We start from the raw sequence: 20,254 nt of genomic DNA on the forward strand, positions 1-20,254 counted from the left end.
TGTCAACTGCCTGGGTCGCCGTCTTCAGAATCCATTCGCCTCCACGGGTGGACCATTTTAATAGGTCCTCACCCTTGGAGATGGCAGACTGCTGAAAGTCGAAACCTCAGCCGGAATGCTCTCACCATGACAAAGAGAGAGGTGTTAAATCCTCCACTTTCAGGTCATTCTTTCTGCCCTTTTGAGAAAATCAAATCCAAAATGTGTCAGGGGGCACAAGTTAGGCTGATGACTTGTTAGGACAGCCATGAATTCCTGAGCCATTCCAGATCCTATGATCTCAGAATAGGTATGATGAGATCCCCTGAGGCAATCATCATGGGAGTACTCAGCACCAAGTCCAAGACAGTCTCTGTCAGCAGAGTGGGCAGTACACCAGCAGAACCCCTAATCTATCTCAGTTGTCCAACACAAGATATAAACACTATAGACTGACACTCAAACTAACAGGAAGCCCAGAGAGGGAAATGGAATTTGTATGGATCACAGCACCCCACCCCCTCCTGGATCCTGGAGTCTTATGTTCCTGCTCACTTTGCTTCTTCTACCTCCTGCTTCTCAGTCCCTGGAATGGAAGCTATCTCAGGGTAGCGGTTGCTGTAGCCTAGCGATGGGCAATTTGTGGCCCTCCAGATGTTTTGGCCTACGACTCCCATCATCCCTCACCATTGGCTATGCTAGTTAGGGCTGATCTGATGGGAGTTGTAGGCCAAAACATCTGGAGGGCCATAAGTTGCCTACTTCTTCTGTAGTGTATACCAGTGTTTGATGTGCTGCTATGCTGCAGATACACACGTGTAGGGTAATTAGAATTTATTGGTGATTTTTCCTTATACCACCTGTTTAAAATTATACCCATTTTCTATCTGCTAGAATTTGGCATGGGCTAGAGAAGTGGCTGCCTTGATGTTGAGATGTACTGACTTCCACACACACACATAGGCAATGATTTATAATAGAACAGATTGCGAGTATTCAAAAAACCCCATGCCTACACCTTTCATACTTAATAGAAAAATAATAGCATTAGCTTACTATATGTACCAGTGAAGGATCTATCTTACTTCCAAGATCCTTTGTATGGGGCTGGAAAAGACCCTAGGAATCTTGAAAGAAGGCAAAACCTGGCATTTGGGGCAAGGCTCTGTTTTATACCTTTGTACTGTGCCAGTATCCATGCTTATTTCCATACTTGGTAGCTATTATGTTTAAGCTTGCTGACTGGTTATCATAAGGTGGTCGAGCTTATTCTAAGCCCTTTAAATTTAAGTGCCTTCCACTTACTAATGTCATTGCTGATGTCTTTGTTAATTTGAAAGAAACTGAAAAGTCCCCAACTTCTCCTTAAGCATCCTATCTCTGTACCCTGCGGTTGGATACTTATCTAAAAAGGTGCATTAACCACAAGCTTTTTTGTAGACTTCTTTCTTTAGCAAAGTTAAAATGACTCTACTACCTAACAGTCACTTCCTGAAATTTACTCTGTCTCAAACTACTCCCATAGAACCAATCTTTTACTCTTTTAGCTGTCCCTCCTATACCTATATATACTATCTTATGCTGCCTATGCTGTTCTTCTATGTAAACAAAACCTTATGGCAGGTTCATATAGCCTTCTGCCTTGAATAAGCTCAGTTAGAATGCCTTTTAAGCTTCTGACACATGTAAAAACAAGACCTAGAAGCATGTCCACTCTGCTGTGAGCTTCTTTTAGATGTACATCTGTCTTGGCTCTAAAACAGGGGTGGATAAACTTTTTTGGTCCGGGGGCCATATTCCAACAGTTAGTAGAGCTAAGGGCATGGGGGAGGGCCAAGGAAAGATGTAATTCTTACTAGTTTGAACGTTTTACTCCAAAGCACACAAAACAGCTCAATTCTAAGCAAGTCAACTCAGGAGTAAGTCCCTGTGCAACAGTCCCCTGCTTGTAAAGCAACAGCTCAATTCTATGCAGGGCATTTAACATATAATTACCTTTAAATACCCTCTTAGCTCTCATCACTGATTGGAGATAACAGCAGAAGAAGCTTATGGGACGGCTTGGGAACCCTGGAGGCTGCATTTGGCCTATGAGCCAGAGGTTCTCCATCCCTGCTCTAAAATACTCCATATTAACCAATCAACACATCAGTAGCCTGATTTGTATAATTCAAAAATTGTCTGCTACATAGACAGACTGAAGCTTTATTTTATATATCTGTCTGTCTGCTAAAGCTATGGAAGCCTTCATAAAATCAAACGTTGGTACCAGATTTGTTTATTTACAGTCCTTATATACTGCCCAATAACAAAACTTCTCTGGGCAGTTTATGCCAAAAAGATGTGATGTGGGCTATATGACTAATATGGTTTGTGACTGCTTTTTAAAAAAACAAAACAAAACTTGTTCGGAACAGATTACATTAATCCAAGTTCATTGCATGTTACCTTATCCTTACTTGCTGGTACAGAATGCGGCAGCTAGAATGCTTCTGGGAGCTAGGCGTTTGGGTCATATTACTCCTATTCTGTATCATTTACATTGCCTGCCTGTTAGTTTCCGGGCCCAATTCAAAGTGCTGGCTTTGGTCTTTAAAATCCTAAATGGTTTGGGACTATGTTATCTGAAGGACTGCCTACACCGAAGTGAACCTGCCCAAGCATTAAGATCAGTGTGAGAGATCATACTCTCTGGCCCACCAGCAAGAGCCATGAGGCTGGTGATTACTAGGGATAGAGCTTTCTCGTTGGTGGCCCCACACCTTTGGAACTCTCTCCTCAGGGAAATATGTATGGCCTCATCACTACTGGCATTTAAAAAAACCCTGAAGACACATTTATTCCAGTCTGTACTTGGTGCTTAAAAATCATTTGCTGCTGCTACTGTGTGGTGTGTGTGTGTGTGTGTGTGTGTGTGTGTGTTATACATGTTTTTATAATGTTGTAAGCTGCCTTGTGAGGACAATGTGCCCCGAAAGCTGGGTTAAAATGTTTTAAATAAATAACCACTTGCAATAAACTTGACTTGCTGGGGTGTGTTTAATTGGTTCATATATCTTGGTTTCATGAGATGAGTTCCGCCTTCCCACCCTCTCAGGAATTGATTTAAAGTGAGTGAGAGGATGCACTCACAGCTGCAAATGCCTCTCATTTGATCATCCAAATCTGGTTCATAGAAAATTCATCTGCATGGTTGGCTTGTAGTAGTCAACAGGGAGCAACCCTCACCTAGTCATCCTTCTAGTGAAGGGGAAAAAGTAGTATGAATTATTTTATGGAGGAGTGGGATACTGCAGCCTCCAAAGCACCTACACTGTTAAAACCCACATCAGTACATATCTGCAAAAAGGGCACACTGCCTGTGCTTGGATGTAATGCTAAGCCATAGTGTAGCATTAATGAGAATGAGCCTAGCCTCCTCCCTGGCTTGTGGGCTTCTTCACCCTCCTTCTTCAGCTTCAGGTTTAGTTTAACTGCCGTTGTTGGAACCCTGAACTGTGGTTAATCTTAATTCTGATTAGTGAAAACCAGCCACCTTCATAAAAACATGACTTGAAGTTGGCTTGTTTCCACTAGCCGTACTTAAGATTCACCAAAGTGTGTCTATGTTTGGATAGCACGGCAAGTTGGGGTTAATCTGAAACAGAAGGGAATGCTTGTGAATGCCTTCTCACAGCTGCAGCGGAGCAGTGGGGGAAGCATAGGAGCCTGGTGAGAGGCTACACTCGTTTTTGTAGCATTAGGCTATTGTTTAGTGTTATGTTTGAAACAGTCCTGTCCATGGGTTTGCTAGGATGCCAGGGTGGATGGTGGAACCAATAAAGCATAGGAGGCTAAAAGTGCAATCCTTTACATGTCTACTCAGAAGTAAGCTCCACTGAGTTCAGTGGGGCTTACTTCCAGGTAAATAAGTATAGGATTGCAGTCTAAGTGTTCTTCTGTATCAAAAGCTGGTGGGTTTCTGTTACTAAAAGTTTGGAAATCAGTGGTTGTAAGCAACTGCAAATGCTAAGCTTTCAGAATCAAATTAGCATTGTTGTACTTGATGAGATGATGGTATTACCTGTCCATATTCCTGCTGAATCACCAGATCCATCATGTATGGCTGTGTTGCACTGATGAAAGTAATAGGACAGCTTGGAGGAGACTTCTACTTTACTGATTGTCTGTTGTTCGGTGCCATTGCCTCAGCTACTGATCCAGGTATGATATAGACTGTGGCCAGGATCCAAAGAAGATGCTCTTCAGTTCCTGGCTTGTTTTTTTCTATTGTATTTTGCTACGTTCTACAAAAGCAGAGGTAAATTTTGTGCTGGGTATGAAGAGATAAGAACATAATAAGAGCTTTGCTGAATCAAACCGAAGGCCTGTTTAGTCCAGCATCCCACAGTGGCCAACCAGATGTCTCTGACAAGCCTATGAGAAGGACATGAGAGCAGTAGCCCCTCTCCCATAATTGTTCCGCTATTCAGAAGCAGGCTGTCTCTGATCCTAGAGGCAGAACATAGCCATCATGACAGGCAACCAGTGATAGTCTTATCTTCCATGAATTTAGTGCCTTTTTAAAGCCATCTAAGTTGATGGCTGTTACCACATCTCGTGGATGCATATTTCATAACTGTGCGTAGTGTAAAGAAGTGCTTCCTTTTGTCTCTCCTGAATCTCCCACCATTCAGCTTCATTGGATGACCTCAGGATCTACTATGATGAGAGAGGAACAGATCATCCCAGAGTGCAGGACACAGAATAATGGGCTCTAGTTACAGGAAGCCAGATTATGGCTGAACATCAGGAGAAACTGCCTGACTGTTAGAGCAGTACGACAGTGGAACCAATTACCTCGGGAGGTGGTGGGCTCTCCCACCCTGGAGGCATTCAAGACAAGGCTGGACAGCCATCTGTCAGGGATGCTCTGACTTGGATTCCTGCATTGAGCAGGGGGTTGGACTCGATGGTCTTGTAGGCCCCTTCCAACCCTAGTGTTCTATGATTCTTTGTATGATTTTATGCACCTCTATCATGCCCCCCCTCACATTTTTCTAAACTAAAACACCCTGAATGTTATTGTGTTTAGGGAAGTTGCTTCCATCTCCTAAGCATGTTGGTTGCCCTTTTCTGCAGCTTTTCCAGCTCTACAATATCCTCTTTGAATGCGGCAACCATAATTGAATATAGTATCCCAAGTGCTGTGTCACCATAGATTTATACAAAGGCATTATGATATTGGGAGTTTTATTTTTATGTATGTATGAATTAAATTTCTGCATTGCCCAATAGCTGAAGCGTTGGGAGGTTAATTTTTTATACCTTTCCTAATGATCTGTATCTTGTTACGGGAGAGGGTACTTCATATTTCTCTTTCTTCCCATACATTTAAAAATTGGCGCAAATTCCATTAAAAAAATAAATGATGAAAATTGGGAGGTTTTCATTTGTTATAGAGATACAACCACTAGTAACTGAAGCAAAACATGGGTTTCCAATTAATGTTTTAAGAATCCTTTAAATAGAAGATGATTAAAGGCCCACTGGCTTGTGTTAGGTTTAGAACAGATGACTAAGTTTAAGCCAGACTGTTTGAAGCATTGATAACAAATGGAACTTGTGCTCTTTCAAATTGTATAAACAGTTACACAGACCTGAGACTAACATCAGTCTGTGTGATCTGTGTTTAAAAATTCAGTGGATTGAATCCTTAAAATAAACCTATCTGAGAGCACATCTTGGCTTCATTATATTGATATATACACTAACTTGAGGTGCCCAAGTACTTAATGTAATACACTACTGAAGACTGGGCAGAAAGCAGCTTTTTTGGTGGCATATTACCTTGAGCATGTTCTTGGGAATAAGTGCTTCAGACATGCACTTGTACGAGTGATACAGAAATAGTGATCTTTCATGGATGTAAGAACTAGTGAACTTTCAGCTTGCTAATGGCACCTCTGAAGCCACCCTAAGGAGAAACTGTCCCTGCAACATATCTATAAAATGAGTCAGTTGTCCTTGGGGGAATCTTGCTTTTTTCATAAGAAGGACCATAAATGAGTCGAGGGAAAGTTGATGCAGCCTAATGGCATGAATTGTGAAGTGGGAAACCTCCAGTTCAATTTTTTTCAGCCAAACACTAAATGATGGCCAGAGCTAGTATGGTGTTGTGGTGTCAGACTGGGCAATCCTGGGTTCACATCCTCACCTAACCACAAAACTCACTGGATGAACGTGGACAAGTTAGTCAGTCTTTCTTTCAGCATAGCCTACCTCACAGGATAGTTACGAAGATAAAATTGGGAGGGAGACTGGAACCATGTAAGCCTTACCTCCTTGGAGGAAGGGTGAGATGTAATAAGTCTCCACATCTGCAATGCAGAGATAATAATACTGGTCTCTCTACCTTGCAGAGTTGTTGTAAGGATTGTTAAAATAATGCATATTAATAGTTTTGAGTAGTTAGGTAAATGATGGTGGTGGTAAATATGGGAAATGAGGAGGAGATGAAGGAGCCCTTATGAGATTTAGATTGGCTGTCTTAGAATACTAACTGTATGCTAACAATACAGAATTCTAACCAGAGGATGTTTGTTTGAATAGCCTTTAAACCTCTCTCTTTTGTTGTTTTCTTGGTCAGTGACTGTGCTTGCCATATTCCATGAGCTTCAAGTCGACGTTGAGCTCTATGCCCTTCTCTTTGGAGAAAGTGTCCTCAATGATGCAGTTGCCATTGTGCTGTCTTCGTAAGTTGTGTGTCTTTTTCTCCCCCCACCCCTTCAAATTGAAATAAGTGGCATCTAGTGTGGTCTGCCCCATGGAGCGTCTGGGAAGTTGCCATGCCAGCAACAGGTACCTCCTGGAGCATCCAGAACTGGCAAGTGTAATTGGGAAATTGGGAAAATCCACATGACATGCATTGTCGTAGTTGATAGACATTGCAGTAGGGTAAGGGAATCGCCATAGGTTTTATGGTGAAGTGCAGACAGAACAGTCACCAGTTGTTCCCAAAGGAATAAACAATTCCTTGGGCCTAATATGATGAGCTATGCTGGGTCAGAGCAAAAGTCCATCTAGTCCAGCATCCTGATCCCCAAAGTAGCCAAGTGGATGCCACCAGAATGCCCACAAGCAGGGCATGAAGCTTACACCCCTACAATGCAGTTGCCCTCCAACAACTGGCATTCAGTGGCACACTGACTCTGAACCTGGAGGTTCTATATAGCCACATGACTAGTATCCAAAGATCCACAGCGGTCTGCTTAACTGGAAAGGCAGCCAGTTCCCCTTGCACGTGTGTTGATGATAATGGCTTTGCTGGTCCATGGATGTTATATTTGACACATTCCCTGTAGTGTCCCTTGAGAACACAGGTGGGAAGTCCTCAGGCCTGTGGGACCTTTGTTTTTTCACTAAACCCCCAGAGTCTGCCAGCTGGAGCCAGAACAAGATAGTGTCTGGGGGTGTAACCTGATGCAACTAGGCGGAGCCAGCAGGGCTAGGCAGCATTGTGCCTGTTGGCACCAGTGTGCCCCCAGACACCTTCCTTGGTGACCCCCCAAGACACCCTACTACTACTGCTTTTTATTTTAAAGATATTTTTACATTTTCTTACTGGCAGCTGGGATTGCTTCAAAGTGGTGGGAGCCTTGAGCTGCTGCTGTCTTCACTTCCCATGAATGCCTCTGGGCAGGTGACTTGTCGTTTGTGACTAGCCATGCCCCCACATGGCAGCCATTTTGTGGTTGTGCCGAGAACAGTTTTTCAAATTTCCAGATGTGCCCATTGGACCAAAAGGTTGCCTACACATGGACTAAGAGCGCTTCCAGATGGAGGACTTCTAGTGCTACCAATTAAAACGTTTCCTTCTTTCCTTCCTTAACACATTTTTTCTGGTAAGAAAGAAGATGGTGGGAAAACATTGGAGGTTTACAAATTTAAGTCTGTGGGGGTGTTCAGGTGATCATGGGGGGAAGAAGCCATCATGGCTTCTCCTCCTGCCCCTGTGCCCATCATTTACACAATTACCCACACTGCAGTGCAGGTTGGTGTGTCGTGGGTTGTAGGGTGCAAGTGACGGGTTGTAGTGTGGGTACAAAGTCAGCCCTGCCACATCGTGTACTGGGTTCAGACAACACGCCAACCAGCGCTGCAATGCAGGTAATTATGTAAACGACAGGGGCAGAGGAATAAACCACGATGGCTCTCCCCCCCCCGCCCGCCCGCCCCCAGTGATGGTCCAGATCCGGTCTATGTCTGGCCTGCCTGTAAAATTCCATGAATGAGTCAGGGCGATTGCACAATACAAGCCTTTGTCTGGAAACAGCCTAAGATGACTTGCATATGCAAGTACAAAATCTACATCTGCATGACTACAGATCAGGGATTTTGACATGAAACTCTAAAACTGGCCAGCAGAACTACAGAATGATCTGGTTAATATGTGGTTTTTTTTATAGGTGAGGAACACTGGAAGATAAGCAATTAGCACAAGGCCAGTCATGGCAGATCATTTTTGCTATTGTTAAATGGTTGGGAGTCAAAAACCCTTTCTGGTCTACTGCAAATCACCCAGAAATCTACCAGTGAATCCCAGTATATCTTCTGCCCGCCCCCACCCTAGAATGTGAGGGTCTCTCTATTTAAATATACTTCCATTAGCACTTAAGAAATGGTGGAAAGCCACCTACCATCCAACTTCCTCATGCTGAGGGGCAGGGGGGATATGCCCACCTGGACAAACTGAGGGGCAAGAAAGCTCTTCCCTCACAATCTGCTGCAGCAGCAGCAGGGAATGACACACAGCAAAACAGTCCTGGTTGGGGCAATTAACTGAGTTAAAGCTGAGAAATCAGTGTGTGCTGCTGATTCTGGTTTCAGTGTTGCATCCTGAGGATTCCTTGAATGCTGCTCCTGCCTGTGGTCCCATCCCTAAAAAGAAATCTAATTTTACATTTCTATACTGCCCAATAGCCAAAGCTCTCTTTATTTTATTGGATTTAGTACACGTAGTGGACGTAACCGTGCTTGTTCATGCTGTGTCTGCTGCTCTTGAGTATGCCCAGATTGGGCTGACCAACCAGATGCATAGCTTGTATTGCTGTTGGCTGTTTCAGTTCCCCTGAGATTGAGTGCGGCTTTCCTGTCGCACAGAACAGACTCTCAGATGCATTTGACACCCTGCAAATGCCTTCTAAAAAGAAATACTGCCTGTGTTTCCCCTGCAGTTCGATTGTAGCCTACCAACCAGCAGGAGACAACAGCCACACTTTTGATGTCACAGCAATGTTCAAGTCCATTGGGATTTTCCTGGGGATATTTAGTGGATCGTTTGCCATGGGGGCTGCTACTGGAGTTGTCACTGCTTTGATATCCTTGACTTGGATTTTGAAACGTTTTGTTTCTCTGTAAGCTTTGAACCATTTTGCTTCTACATAATACAAGAGGGGAAACTTTTGTTTTGTGGAATGGCTCTTCAATAATATCTTTTGAAGCCTTCCTTGAAAAGCTGTTACAAAGTGTATTATGCCTATTCTTCGTTGGTGCCTGTGAGAGAATTCATTGCCAAAAGCACTTGTATAGGGTGAGAGTGCATGACAATATTCGATTTGATAAAACTTTTGTATGCTGCTTTTTCCAACGACGAAGTTGAGCTCAAAGCAGCTTACAACAAAGCACCAAAAATAATGCTCTCAATCAGTATACCCATATTGCCATAATAGAAGCACAGTATCAATAATGCAAGAATAAACAATACAATAAACAATTCATATACAGTGGTAATCAGGACCTACAATCATTCAGAAACAATATATCACAACAATCAATAACATTTAATAAGCCTAAAAACTTGTAATAATAACAATTGCAATGGCAACAATAAAATAAGCCAAAAAACAAAATAAGCAGGAGTATAACAACTATAGAAATAATGTAAATGCAAAAATATGAAGCTGCATTTCCGCCACCTTCTGTAGGGATTTAAGTTTGCCAGATTTTGCTTTGCTCCATGGAGAGCGATGTCCTTTTGCTTTTAGGGATCATAATTGAGGTGAGAAATTCTTACTCTTTTCTGCTGAATGTTTTTATCCACAATGAAATCCACCAGTATCACTTCCTTAACTGCCCTGCCACGTCACCAAATTTACTAAACTCCGTGAGTTCCAGCTGCTGGAAACTGGCCTGTTTTTCCTGATGTCTTGGAGTACTTTTCTACTGGCTGAAGCTTGTGGTTTTACAGGTAGGCTGGCACTGTGTGTGTGTGTGTGTGTGTGTGTGTGTGTTAGGGGTGTTTCTTGAGTTATGTGGGATATAACCCTTACTGTGTTCGGTGTGGACTAAAGGGCTGTTGCCAAATTATATCCATATGTGAATTTTAGCCCTTCATTACTGCTACTCGGGTCTCATTGTCCTCCTTAGGGTTGCCAGGTCGCAATGTTGGGTGGCCACAGAAACAAAAAATGGTAGAATTCCCCCTCTCAGCAGCTAGAGTGGATGTAGCAACTCTATTTTTATTCATTTATTTTTAAAAACCCTGCCCAACCAGGTAATGTTGGGCTGTTTAGTGGTCTGCTGGCTTCCTCCTCTGCCTTCCCACTTCCTTCCTGCCAATAGTGCTCAGGCCCTATGTATAGTTTTGCCCAGTCTTACTTTGCCCTTGGTTCCACCTTTCTTCAACTCCAGGTCTTCACAGCCCAAGATTTCCTCAGGTGCCAGTGCTTGCTTTTCTCTGCTTCCTTTATCGATCTTAACCAGCCTCCCTAATACTCCTATCCTCTCCCACCTCCCCACCCCATTACAGCCCAGTAAGCACTATGACATTTGTTCAGAGCTTTATTTCTTACCTAATTAGCTGCTTCTTGCCTGTATTCCGTGTCTCCTCTGCCCTTTTGTTCATGCCTCATTCTCCACCTACCTTTTCTTCGGCATTCGTTTCCTCAGTCCTTTGCCCTACCCTGCATTGCTCCTTCAACCACCTTGTTAGCTTTGTTATGCCCCAGGATGTCTTCCTTGTCCACCATCCTACTGTGAGATTTTAATCCTAGCCAGACAACTTCCCCATCTCTCTCAAGATGCCTCCAGACAGAGGGCTTCTAGCGCTACCAGTGAGAAGGCATTGTGCAGCTATTCCATCTTTTTCTCCTTAATGAATTTTCTGCAGTAAGAAAAAAGACAGAAGAAGTGGTAGGCAAACACAGGAATGTTACAAGTGGAAGATGACATTGTCTGGATCGCACATAAAATTCTGTAAATGAGAGAGGGTGATGGCACGATAAATGCCTTGTCTGGAAGCACCCTCAGATGCTGGACAGCAAACTGCTTTGTACCATGAGCAACTGAACATTCCCTGCAGCCTCGCTAGCTCAGTCAGCTGTGTCACAGGCTTTACTGCCACAAGCACAATACAGCACAGTTGTTGGTGCTTGCATCACCTAACATGACTTGTGTCCATAGCGGGGAAATGATGGAAGGCAGGAGAGCTGACGCACACTGAGCAAAAGGTGGGCCACAGTTTCAGTATGGGTAACCACAACCAGAAATAATTTGGCTGTGAATGGGCAGAATTTGGGGCTTGGGGAAGCTCAGCTGTATCTCAGTGGCATAGCACCTACTTTGGCATGCAGAATGTCCCAGGCTGAATCCCTGAAATCTTCAGGTAGGGCTGGAAAAGATTCCTGCCTGAAACTGCAGAGCTGCTGCCAGTCAGTGTTGAGAATATTGAGCTAGATGGACCATTTCTTTGATTCAGTAGAAAGCTGCTCCATTTGTTGCTGTGGTAGTACAAGCCCAGTGATGCCCATGCTACAGAAAAGCCTGCGTGTTTCAGTGTGGTACTACATGTTCTTTGTAGAGGTACAGGTTGGGGCTATTGGCAGAAGTCTGTCGCTGGGTTTTGTGTTTTGTATGCCAGAGTTTTAATGTAATTCTCTGTTCCCAGGCGTCGTAGCAGTACTGTTTTGTGGGATCACTCAGGCTCACTATACTTACAACAACTTGTCCACAGAATCTCAGCACAGAACTAAACAGGTGAGTTCTCTGATCAAGGAGGCTACATGTGGCAACCCCATCCTCCCCCAGGAGCATCAAGCAAACTTTTACTTCAAACAAGTTATGCCGGTATTTTACCTTTGCACATGCCATTTTCATGGATCCATCCAAAATCCAATTTTCAGGGGCATATTAAGGACTTGGGTTTTTATTTTTGGAAAATCAATGGGGTGGCTTGACAAATATTTGCCTTTAAGGTATTTTTTAAAATTGTACTTTAAAAACTTTTCTGATCTCTTATAACATGCATTGTCCGTTCTTTTTAATGGCTGGTGTTATTGGCTACATGTTTGGTATTTCTAGAATGTGATGTACCAGTAACTGCAAACTGACTCTTTTTTTTTTTTTTTTGCTGTTCATACTGGAAGAACTCTGCCCAGTCATATTGTTTATGGACGTACTTGGTATTTTCTAGAGAATCTGTAACAACTGTCACAAGCATAAATGAAACGTTTTTTCTCTTTCTATCTTGTTTATAGTTGTTCGAGCTTCTCAATTTCTTGGCTGAAAACTTCATCTTCTCCTACATGGGTCTTACATTGTTCACCTTCCAGAATCATGTGTTTAATCCAACATTTGTTGTGGGAGCTTTTGTATCCTTTTGTGCTTGTAAATTAGACGAAACACTCCACCACCACCTCAATCCACAGATGTTGGAGGAAAAACAATATTGGCCATAAATAATTCCTGCATATGTTACATAGGATGACAAGATAGAAAAGGAGGGGAAACCGAGAGACTGGGTCTGAGAGAGGCCTACACCCTGGATCATTCCCCCTTAAGAAAGAAATGAGAATTTTTTGTAGGGCTATTGAGTGCTGCACAGTGAGTGAGGAAGGTCATTCAATTCAGGTGCTGTCAGCTGTAATAATCTGAAAATATTCAAAATTTCCACTAGGGCTTTAAATCCCCCAGTTATACTCAATAGCTACATGAGGAAGAGAAGTAGCAGCCAGAGAGGTGGAACATCTTCGTTGCCATCTCCTGCTGCTGGCGCTGGGCCCCTCCTCCCCTCACAGAGGCGATCATAAGACAATCAATCATTTGTTTGTTTGTTTATTTACAAGATTTATATACCGCTCAACATCCAATAAAATTTCCAGATAGTGAGCAATAAAAAGGAGAGAATCATCATCATGATCAAAACACAGAATTGAAACCTTTAAAAGCAGATTGTGCCACTAAAACCATGGCTGGTTTGTCAGGGAAAGCCTGTTTAAATAAAAACGTCCGCAGCAGGCCCTGAAAATGAAACAGTGTTGGTGCCTGCCTGACAACGGGCAGAAAGTTCCATAGAGAGGGAGCCAATAGACAAAAACGCTACTCGGAGTGGACTCCGAGTGGACTGCAGATCCATGCCGAACCGTGCAAATATATGGGGATGGTCTTCATGTAGGAATACGTGTGTTCACTGTAATGTTTGGAGTGTGGTACGAGTGTGTGTTTTCTCTACAAACACATGGTTAGAGCAAGTGCAGTGTGTACAGGGCGAGTGTGATCCTCAGAAACTCCGATACTTAAAACATTACAGTACTTTAGATGTTCTAGTGTATGCATGTTTACCCTTTGTTTAGAAATGACCTTCATATAGAGAAAAGTTGAGTTGTGGTATTCCTTAGATACCCTGGCTTAGATATCTAGTGGGGCTGCTCTGCCTCTGCTGGCTCTGTTGCACTTGCAGGACCCGCTGCTTGCGCAGTGGGGCTTTGGCACTTCTAAACATTGCCCTGGAAACAAGCAGAAATGCTTGTTTCCGGGTTGGAACGGGTCAGCAGAGATCCCTTCTGTGAGCGCTGCTGACCCACCCCGTTCTGGAAATGAGTGTTTCTGCTCATTTCTGGTTATTTTTAGAAGTGCCAAAGCCCCATAGCATGAACAGTGGGTCCCACGAGCGCACAGACACAATAGGATGTGGCCCACTGGCTAGAAACCAAAGAACCACGCAATTAGATCTGTACACCCAGTTGAAACACTGAGTCTGATTGTATGCTTGGTTCCTCAGAAAAAAGTCCCATATGATTCTTTGGGGCTCTCTCCCAAGTAAGGGTGAATAGAAATGCACAGATATTTTTCAAAAAGCCCTCCACCCCATGTACCAAAGATTAATGCTTAGAATACTAAGGAGAGTTTTAACAGCTGTGTGTGGTGTAATGGAGGGGCTTGGTGTGTTTTATAGAATGCTTGAAAGAAGACTCAGTGTTCTTTCTAGCATTCAGCATGCTTAAAGCTTGGACAGGAGTTCACAAATGATTCAGTAAGTGATAGCTGTTATGGGATGCCTTGGACCTCTGAACAGATTACTTTCAAGCACCTTTGAGAGAGTGCCTTCTCTCTTACCAGCCTGCCCAGCTGTTGAGGTCATCAGATGAGGTACTCCTGGTGGTTCTGCATGACCTGTGGTCCATTTGGAGTCCACTCAGAGTAGAGCTTTCAGTGTACTAGCTCCCTCTCTGGAACTCCCTGCCTGTTGATGTCAGGCAGTGATGTTGCTTTGTTTTCTGTGCCTGATGAAGATGTTTTTGTTTAAACAAGCCTTCCCTGATTGACCAGCCACAATTTTATTAGCATAACCTGATTTTAAATATTTTAGTTCTGTGTTTTGATTTTCTTTATTGTTCACCACTTGGGAATGTTGTCAGACAGAGAGTAGTATATAAATCCTGCAAATAACTAAATAAGCACCCATTTTATCAAAGAATAGAGATACATGCAATTGTTAGTCTGGGATTACAGGAGACTTGTGTGATCTGAAAAACATCCATTCTCCTTCCCTGTATGGTAACTTTTTAATTTTTGTTACAGGGATAGAAGCTCTTGTTTCTTCTGTAGTTGTACCATCACTAAGACTCTACATGCCATTTTAAAGATTAACATAAACTTAAGTGGCAGCTATTGTGTAATACATCCTGGTTAATGCAAGCCAATAAAGAGAGAAAAAAATCCTCAATGTATCCACAAATCTAGCTGGCAGTATTCCTGGGGAGAGCTGCAAACATTTACCCTCTCTCTTTCCTGCTTAATTTGGGAAGAAGAAACAAGATTGGGACAAATTTTCAACATATGATGATGTTTGCTGGTGAGTAAGCTGATGTGTTTCCTGTTAAGCCTTTTATTAAAAAGTTTCATAAGTAATCATCACTTTATTAGGAATCGTCACTTCATTTGGAATTAAATGAGCCTGTACAAAGAGACCATGAATGAAAACTTTCCAGTTTTCTGGGATGTTATCTTAAGCAAATGTAAGAAGAGTCCTGCTAGATCAAAGGTCCATCTAGTCACTTCCCACTGAGGCCAACCAAATGCCTCGAAAAAACCCAAAGTCAGGACACGAAGGCAAAGGGGATAATGCTGGCTATTTAAGGATTATCGAGAGACTGTGTGAAACACTTAAACACTCTAAACGTCTTGTAAATGCTAAGTATTAATAACAATAGCAATAATATTATTAACGTAATCTTGCAGTGGCTCAGGAATTCCCCAATTACTCCTGTAATTATGTGCCTACTATACCCTGGTGTGTGTTTGGTATTTCTGAAAGTGCAATATTTTAAGCTTCTGCCATTTTGAGTGCTGCCACCACACTTAAACTCAAATGGCGGAAGTTTAAAAGTTGATGTAAGCATCTCTTAGCGTTGGCTTTAACCCTTATCAGTTAGGGTGGGATGGCAGACCTACCCCAATTCCACTTTAGATAGCACAGTTTGGACAGATGTAGGCCTACAACATGGTCCGCCCATGATATTGTTGTATTTTTTCACATGCATAATGCCCCCCAATTTTCTTTCTGGAAACAAAAACATGCCTGGGGCATAAAATATCTCAATGATACGTTGATTTTGCCATTGGGTGTCTGTATGCCCCAAACACAAGCAATGTATTGGGGTGTAAAAATGTCCCATGGGTTTTTCCAAAGAAAACTGGTCTAGGGAAACAGGCTTAAGTACTCTGGGTGTCGGGATATTGGCACAAACCATAGCAATTCATTGGGGGAACATTTACCTCACCAGAGACAGATTTGTTATGAGGGTAGAAAAATACCACACAACACCCAAAAGTGTTACTCCTAAAGTTTTACCTTGATGGTTTATATTGTTTTCTAGTATGTTGAGTTTATGACATACTTTTACGTCATAAAAGTAAGTGTTATGTCTTTTGAGTTTATGACACCACAGACATGTTTGTTTGTGGGGGCATTTTACCACCGAGGAAACATTGGAAAATGGCTTAGGTTTGTAAAATGCCCTGCAATATTTTTTACAGCCAGTGCAGGGTAGGATGTGGGGTGTGAAGGAGGTGGTTATGACTGTGTAACTGTGTGGCTAAGGAACCTTTTGAACGTCTGTATCTCATGCCTCTGAGGACGTGGCTGTAGTCTGTGTATGTTTTTGCCACAATCACTTTGTTAGTCTTTAAGGTGCTATAAGATTCTTCACTGTATTTGCTGCAAAAGAGTAATACGGCTACCCTTCTGGAAGTGGCATCTTGAACAGTAGCTTCCTGTCCACACAGTGCCATGTAGCAAAATGCATTCAGAACAAGCGAGTTTTCAAAGGCAGTTTGCAATATCACCTGGGGGCAGTGGATGGGGTTAGGTTTGCACTTAAAAATATCCCCCACCCCTACTAGGGTGTTGCACATCCCAGTCAAATGTGTGATTCAGAACATAGTTATCCTTTATTATTTGAACTTCTCCAAATTTTTCAGTGCAGTTTACCAATAAAAAATGCATACAAAAATGCTTCTGTTAGGGGAAAGTGTGCACAAAATGCGTACGTTCATGAAAATAGCATACAAAAATGCATTACATTACATGGGTAAAATTGCTTGCAAAAAATGCATATCTTGGAAACAAACATGAAAATGCATACGAATCTTCATACCAACTTTTTTAAAAAATTGCAAAGGGATATGGAAATGGCATGAAACAAAATTAAGGTGGGAAAAACGAGAAACTGAAATAAACCATAACTGATCAATTCATCCATCTCTACCACCACCCCTCCACATATACACTCGTACGTGGTGTATGTAAGCTCTTCAGGACGACTGAAGTAGTTCTTTGGAGCTTGGCCGTAGACCACAAATTGTTTTGGTTAGCTTTTCTGTGTGCCTTTCTCCCCAGGTCTCCGTGGAGCCATGGCCTTTGCCTTGGCTATTCGGGACACGGCCACCTACGCGCGGCAGATGATGTTCAGTACAACGCTCCTGATTGTGTTCTTCACCGTCTGGGTGTTTGGCGGTGGCACCACTGCCATGCTCTCATGCCTGCATATTAGGTGAGTGTGACCACTGCATTCTTCTTTAGCTCAGGAAATGTGGTATGCAGCTTTTCATTCAGATGGTTGAAATGTGTACTTTGCTTGAGGGCATGTTTTAATGGCCTTGGAAGATGCACACGCGTTTCAGATTTTTATTGGAAATGTTGTTGTAAACCACTTTGAGCAAGTAGCCTCGGTTCTTGGTTTTTAAAGAAACTTTAAAATAAGGGACCTCCTCAAAATGTTGCAGGGTACTCCTAGAACCTGACAGAAGTGTTCCCTTTCAGAGCTTCAGCTAGCCCGGGACAGAAGCCTCCTCCTGGGAAAGGAAAAAGTTGTCCTTTTTCCTTTCATCCCTCCAAAACCTTCCTTGAGTGGTGCAGGGAAGGATTTTGGTTCTTTTTTTAACCTCAGGGTACATGTTCCTCTAACCCTGTTTCCATCCTCCAGGATTGTATAAGGCCAAGCTATTAGGGTCTTGAGCAGGCCAATATTGGCTCCCCCACCCCCCTCCAACAACTGCCTTCAACTTTCTGTAGGTATTCGAAGCCACTGAGCATGATTGTGTGAGTCCTTGTTGGGAAGCTTCTATTATGTTTAATTTACAATCTATCTTTTTGGGATACTTTTTAGAGTATTAACAAGGATGCAGAAGCACCTTCCTTGTCTGTGCATGGCCCCATTTCACTGCTGAGCTGGACTGCTAAGTTCAGTATTAGAATCAACGATAAAGGATATAATCCAGCCTTCCCCAACATGGTGTCCTCCAGTTGTGTTGGATTGCAACCTCTATCATTCCCAGCCAGCATGGTCAACTATGGGAGCAATGGCTATGCTAGCTGGGAATTATGGGAATTATTATTATTATACAACAGAGTTGTCAGTCTTTTACTTTTAAATCCTCTCATAGACTTTTAATTTCAGAAAACCTCAGTAAATGCTGTTCAGATTTGGTTTGGGCCCAAGAAGCTACTGGGGTCTCTACAGCCTGTGATAATTCATATGGGTGTAAGTTAGAAAGCAAATTGAAGGAGACAAAAGTCTCCCTCCAAACATTCTTCCACTAAAATAAAAGGTTGCTTTTATTTCCTTCTGTGTCAATGAAATTTGGGGAAGTCTTTTTGGAATGAGAGTGCTATACAGGAACTAAACAGGAAGTTATCCACTTGTGAAATGTATCCTCTTTGCCACTGGGGGTCACCTTGGCCACATGGCCTTGATAATTAGAATAAAAGCAGTGACCAAATTAAATGAGAGTTGGATTAACATAAATACACTTGTCTGGGAGTGAGTCCCGTTGATGTCAGTGGGTGATGTCAGTAGATGTGTAAGAATGAACTGCATCTGTCCCTCTGCATCTGAGGGACATGTCGTACATTTACTTTTGTTTCCTTTTTTTTACATGGAGGGTCAGTATCCATGTAAGAAAAAGTATACACACATTGGCATTTTTGGTGTAGTGTTTATGCTTTTTTCTAGCCAAATACACCAGCTGAGCAGTGACAAGAGAGCTTTGTAGACCTCTCAGCTCAAGCCCATAAAATAGCTTGAATAATAGTTGTTCTGTGCTTTTGTCTGCAGGGTTGGTGTGGATGCAGATCAAGAAAACTTGGTAGGTATCACTGCTTTTCTTTCTTTCTTTCTTTCTTTCTTTCTTTCTTTCTTTCTTTCTTCCACCCCCCCACCCCCCCCCCCACATTTTTGTTGGTTAATTTAATCACTGATTAATTACTTATCATTTTGGCATGCTGAGTGCTTTATAGTTCTTATTTCATCTTTACAGCTGTCTTGCAGTGTAACGACTGCCTGAAGGCCATGTGGTGAACTGAGCAGGGATGTAAGCTCTGTTGCAAATGTATCTTCTAAAGTGATGTGCTGGAGGAAGGATTATAGACAGGGGAAATCAATCCTTAGCAGAGTTGGAGGGCGCGTTGGTCCTCCCTTGCAGAGAGCAGTATGCATCACCGTCTGTGCCAGAGTGCCTTAGAGACTGTAGCTGTGCAGTACATAGGAAGTTACCTTATACTGAGGCAGACCATTGGTCCACCTAGATCAGTATTGTCAGCACTGACTGGCAGCAGCCCTCCAGGGTTTCAGGCAGGGTTCTTTCCTCACCCTATCTAGAGATGACAGGGACTGAACCTGGGACTTCCTGCATGCAAAGCAGGTGCTCTGCCACTGAGCCACAGCCCCTCTCACAGTATTTCAGTCAGAACCTCCTTTGAGGGAGTTATGTGATTCCTGTGCCTGGCCAAAAGGCCAAAGTGAAGAAGAGCTGAGCCAACCTCCCTTTCTATACCTCTGTTAGCGTTGCACCCCAATACCCACCTGCAGTCACAAGAGCTAGTATGAGGACTTACGAGGGTATATATATATGCAGGCTCAGTTCTTTCCCAGCTGGAGAAATCTGGTCTGTGTCTGTGGTACTACATAGCTCCCTTTACACTCCTTGAATCAGGGAAGGGCCATAGCTCAGGAGTCGAACACATGTTTTGCATGCAGAGGGTCCCAGGTTCAATCCCATCATCTTTGGGTAGGTAGGGCTGGAAAACCGCTGCTTGAAACCTTGGAGAGTCGTTGCCAATCATTGTTGACAATGCTGAGCTAGATGAACCAATGCTCTGACTCGATATAAGTCACGTTCCTATGTTTTATTAGGATTGAGGAGTACACACAACTTCATCGCCTGCATGTTCTGGAACTTTAAATCTGGGCTGGGGGGACCTGTCGTGTTCTAGAGCAGCCTTACCCAAGCTAGTGTAGTCCAACACATCTGGAGGGCTACTCCCAGCATCCGCCAGCCAGCCTAGCTAATGGTGAGGGATGATGAGAGAAGACATTTCAGACCTCTGCAGGTTCCCCAACCATGCTTTAAATATCAATGAGCAAATCCGAGGAAAGGCATTTGTTTCAAATGAGAAGCAGTATATGAATATTCTTCTTCGTGGTCTCTGTGCATCACACATATGGGTTCTGCACCT

At 43.0% G+C, this 20,254-nt stretch overlaps 1 protein-coding gene across 1 annotated transcript in view; it reads left to right on the forward strand.

Moving 5' to 3' along the window:
* Positions 1-20,254, forward strand: part of SLC9A6 (solute carrier family 9 member A6) — a 46,105-nt gene that overhangs the window by 10,482 nt on the left and 15,369 nt on the right. The window contains exons 5-13 of the mRNA XM_084813599.1: positions 4,070-4,182; positions 6,608-6,713; positions 9,195-9,336; positions 10,102-10,207; positions 11,906-11,994; positions 12,495-12,608; positions 14,980-15,091; positions 17,138-17,291; positions 18,855-18,885. Of these exons, the coding sequence (XP_084669725.1) occupies positions 4,070-4,182; positions 6,608-6,713; positions 9,195-9,336; positions 10,102-10,207; positions 11,906-11,994; positions 12,495-12,608; positions 14,980-15,091; positions 17,138-17,291; positions 18,855-18,885 (967 nt within the window). The remainder of the gene's footprint in view (positions 1-4,069; positions 4,183-6,607; positions 6,714-9,194; positions 9,337-10,101; positions 10,208-11,905; positions 11,995-12,494; positions 12,609-14,979; positions 15,092-17,137; positions 17,292-18,854; positions 18,886-20,254) is intronic.

Source organism: Heloderma suspectum, chromosome 9 (genome assembly GCF_057233095.1).
Source record: "Heloderma suspectum isolate Gila_16-S chromosome 9, 16-S_ref, whole genome shotgun sequence".
NCBI classification, from domain to species: Eukaryota; Metazoa; Chordata; class Lepidosauria; order Squamata; family Helodermatidae; genus Heloderma; species Heloderma suspectum.